The sequence below is a fragment of the Neoarius graeffei genome, chromosome 6 (assembly GCF_027579695.1).
Source record: "Neoarius graeffei isolate fNeoGra1 chromosome 6, fNeoGra1.pri, whole genome shotgun sequence".
Taxonomy (NCBI): Eukaryota; Metazoa; Chordata; class Actinopteri; order Siluriformes; family Ariidae; genus Neoarius; species Neoarius graeffei.
Genome location: NC_083574.1, coordinates 21,579,321 through 21,583,171, shown reverse-complemented (window position 1 = coordinate 21,583,171; position 3,851 = coordinate 21,579,321). Strand labels below are relative to the sequence as shown.

The 3,851-nt window shown below is 45.6% G+C and overlaps 1 protein-coding gene across 1 annotated transcript; it reads left to right on the top strand.

Annotated features, from left to right (window-relative positions):
* The first annotated feature begins 551 nt into the window (after positions 1-551).
* Positions 552-2,675, top strand: LOC132888241 (E3 SUMO-protein ligase ZBED1-like). Its single transcript, XM_060924317.1, has 2 exons — positions 552-2,003; positions 2,187-2,675. Exons 1-2 carry the CDS (start codon positions 552-554, stop codon positions 2,673-2,675), a joined length of 1,941 nt encoding a protein of 646 aa, XP_060780300.1.
* The last annotated feature ends 1,176 nt before the right edge of the window (positions 2,676-3,851 follow it).

The window sequence follows — 3,851 nt, the reverse complement described above, 5'->3', positions numbered from 1 at the left end:
GCGCAGATGGTCGTGGTGGACTTCCTCTCCTGTCGGGGGGGGGGGGGGGGGAGTTGGCTGCAGGCCGGACGGCTGCCCGGCCTGAGTCAGGCGGTGGGGGTATGTGGCAGCGGGGGTGTGGTCAAGCGTCGGTCTGTGACCGGAGGGCGGAGTCAGGGAAGGTAAGTGGCAGAATCACTGCACCCGATGTTGGTTAATCTATGTTTGTGTGTCTTCCCCAGTGACCGCGCCCTATAAGGAGAGAGAGAGTGGAGGAAGGAGCTCTCTCTCCCCAACCAGACGACTGGTGTGTGTGTGTGTGTGTGTGTGTATATATATATATATATATATATATATATATATATATATATATATATAATGTTGTCAACAATAATCGATTCGGCAATGCATCGCAATGCGGGGCATGGACGATTCAGCATCGATTCGGCAACATGCCAGATCGATTCAGCGTATTAAAAAAAAAAAAACTTCCGTGGGCATTTCCGGAGAAACATCACAGACATGCGCAGTCTGTAGCTGCACGCCAGTCGAGAGAGCACTAGCTTAGTAAGATGGCTGAGGCGGAGGAAGAGGACTGCAAGAGACAGGTTATTATTAACGCACCCAAAGCTTGGAAAGCTGACATCTGGGCACATTTTGGATTCTATGAGGTTGATGGGAAAGTAGACAAGACCTACGCGGTTTGTAAACAATGCCACACCAAAATCAAACACGTAGGAAATACAACCAACTTCACCAATCACATAACCCGCTGGCATCCTGAATTGGCTACCGGTTCCAAAACAACACCACAACAAGAAAAATTCCAGCCAAGAATTGACCAGTCCCTGGTGTCACCACTACCACACAACTCTGAGAGGGCAAAGAAGATTACACGCTCGGTGGCGTGTTTCATTGCTAAAGATCTGAGACCATATTCTGTGGTTGAGAATGCGGGGTTTCGCCACATGCTTAAAACTATCGAGCCCCGTTATAAGCTACCGGCAAGAGCTACATTCGCCGACTCTGCAGTCCCCGCATTGTACAAGGAAGTCAGAGCAGAGGTAAATAAATCAATGCAACAAGCTAGTCATGTAGCCATCACAAGTGACGCCTGGACGTCTGTCGCAACAGAGTCCTATGTAACCATAACTGCACATTATATTGGCGAGGATTGGCAAATGATGTCACATGTGCTGCAAACAAGAACAGTTCATGAGAGCCACACGGGTGTTAATATGGTGACGCTGCTATTGAATGTTGTGGAGGAATGGCAGCTAACAGAGAAAGGTGTTGTGCTGGTGACGGACAACGCCACAAATATGGCAAGTGCTGCTGAAATTGGCAAGTTCCCTCATGTGAGATGCTTTGCACATACTTTGAACCTGGCCGCGCAGCGGGTGCTTAAACTACCGACGGTCAGCAGGCTTCTGGGCAGAGTCCGACGTATCAGTGCGTACTTCCACCGCAGCACGAAAGCAAAGCACCTGTTCGAGGAGAACCAGAGAGTCATGCTCAAACTGACATGCCCGCTCAAACTCCTCACTGATGTCTCCACAAGGTGGAATAGTGCCTATGACATGATGGAGAGATTTTTGCAACTGCAAGCTGCAGTGCACGCCACCCTGCTGTCGCCTCATCTAAATGTAGACGAAAGTGACATCGTCACCCTCAGCAGAGCAGATCTGGCTAACGTGGAGGAAGCAGTGAAGACATTAAAACCAATGAAGGATGCCACTGTCTGTTTGTCTGAGGAGAGCACTCCTACAGTCAGCCTCATTGCACCAGTATATGCCCAACTCCCCCAGAGCATGTCAGACACTACTGGAGACCAACCACTGATCCGCGATGTGAAGAATGCAATCAAAACAGATCTCCTCAAGAGGTACAACAGTGAGGCAGAGAAGAAGATCCTTCATACGTCATCTGCCCTGGATCCTCGATTTAAAGGCCTACTTTTCCTGGCAGAGGAGGAGAAACTGGATGTCTACGCAGGAGTGACTGCCGAGGCTGCATCTCTGGAGGTAATTTAATTTAATACCTAGTTGTAAACTGTATGGAATAACTTTCAATTCAATAATGTTAAATAAATAAGAATAGGCTATACAAAATGTTAAGACTGAGAAAAAATAGTTGGGATGTGAGCTACAGCATTGGCTGTTCTGCTAACAGCTGTTTTTTTCCTCTTATTTATTTTGGGCAAACAGTATGAAAGAAGACATCAGAGAGAAGCAGATGAAGTGCCTGGTGGAACAGGAAGTTCAGGAGACAAGGAAGAGTTGGCATGCACAGGCGACAATGTGTCTGACTCACAAGGCCCCTCTCATCCCAAAAGAAAGGCATCATCACGGCATGTGAGTTTGCTGGGAGCTGCTTTCACTGATTTAAGTCAACCTGCAGTACAAAGTAAGTCTGTGGATGCCACTGCCAAGGAGGAAATGGACTTGTACTGTAGATCCCCATCTGTGCCTCTCTCTGAGGATCCCTTGGAATGGTGGCAGCGCCATGAGGGCACATTTCCTCTCCTCTCTAGGTTGGCAAAGAGATACTTGTGCATCCCCGGGACAAGTGTGTCAGCAGAGAGGGTGTTCTCCACAGCAGGAGATGTAATCTCAGCCAAACGAAGTGTTCTCAAACCAGAACATGTTGATCAGCTTGTGTTCTTGCACAAGAACCTGGAAATGCCCAAATGCTGAAGTTTTTATATTCCGACTTACCATACATTTCCTCATGTTGAAATAGATTGTTATTGTTGCTTAAAGCTGCTAAGCTGCTGTTGCACTTGAATATTTACTTGAATATTTTTTATTGCTGGGAGGTTGTTACTGATTTTGATGTATAAGTTGTTTGCACAAATTTTGTAGTAGGCTAGGCCTACTGGTTTACATTACAATTTATGATCTTTTGTTTTATGCAACTGATTCCCAGATTGGTGTAACATCTCAGGTACTTGGTATTGCCATAAAGATGCACTTCAATTTTTTCTTGAATATCTCATCTCATCATCTCTAGCCGCTTTATCCTGTCCTACAGGGTCGCAGGCAAGCTGGAGCCTATCCCAGCTGACTACGGGCGAAAGGCGGGGTACACCCTGGACAAGTCGCCAGGTCATCACAGGGCTGACACATAGACACAGACAACCATTCACACTCACATTTTCTTGAATATTTTCTTGAATATTTTTATTGCTGGGTGGTTGTTGTTAAAATACAGCGACTGTTATTACTGAGTTTGCACAGGAGTTCAGGTGCCCTGTGTGAAAGGCTGCTACTTTACTGTGTGTAAAAAAGAAAGATCTGGTCTCATTCAAAGCACTAAAAAGCTATAATTTGTTTTCTTTTTCATATTTGAAACTCTATAACATTCAATTTTTTGTTTAAAACAGGAGTGATACACACAACAGCCAATAAAATGTTGTTCAGTATCTGACTGCTTGTATTGCCTCATGACTACTGAAAAATTTGCCTTGCTTTCAGTAAAATTTTAACACATCACAATGCATCGTAGAATCGGATTGAATCGAATCGAATCGTTACCCTCCGAATCGTAATCGAATTGAATCGTGAGGGCTGTGCCAATGCACACCCCTAATATAGAGTATCTGAAGTCTGAAAAGACATAAAATAAAGAGGTTCTTGTGGAGCTTAATTCTGGCCTGCCGTCTTTTCTGTGCTCCACCCCTACGAACTGCTACAGTGGATGATGTCAGACAGACAACGGATGGACAACAGACAACACACATTGGCATAAGCTCATCAGCCTGTTGGCCGGATGAGCTAACAATAAGTGAAATCGAAGTTCCTCATCAGTTTACCTGCTAGTACACATTTCTTCCAGTAGGGGTTCTTGCATACACATGGTCTGGAATGTGT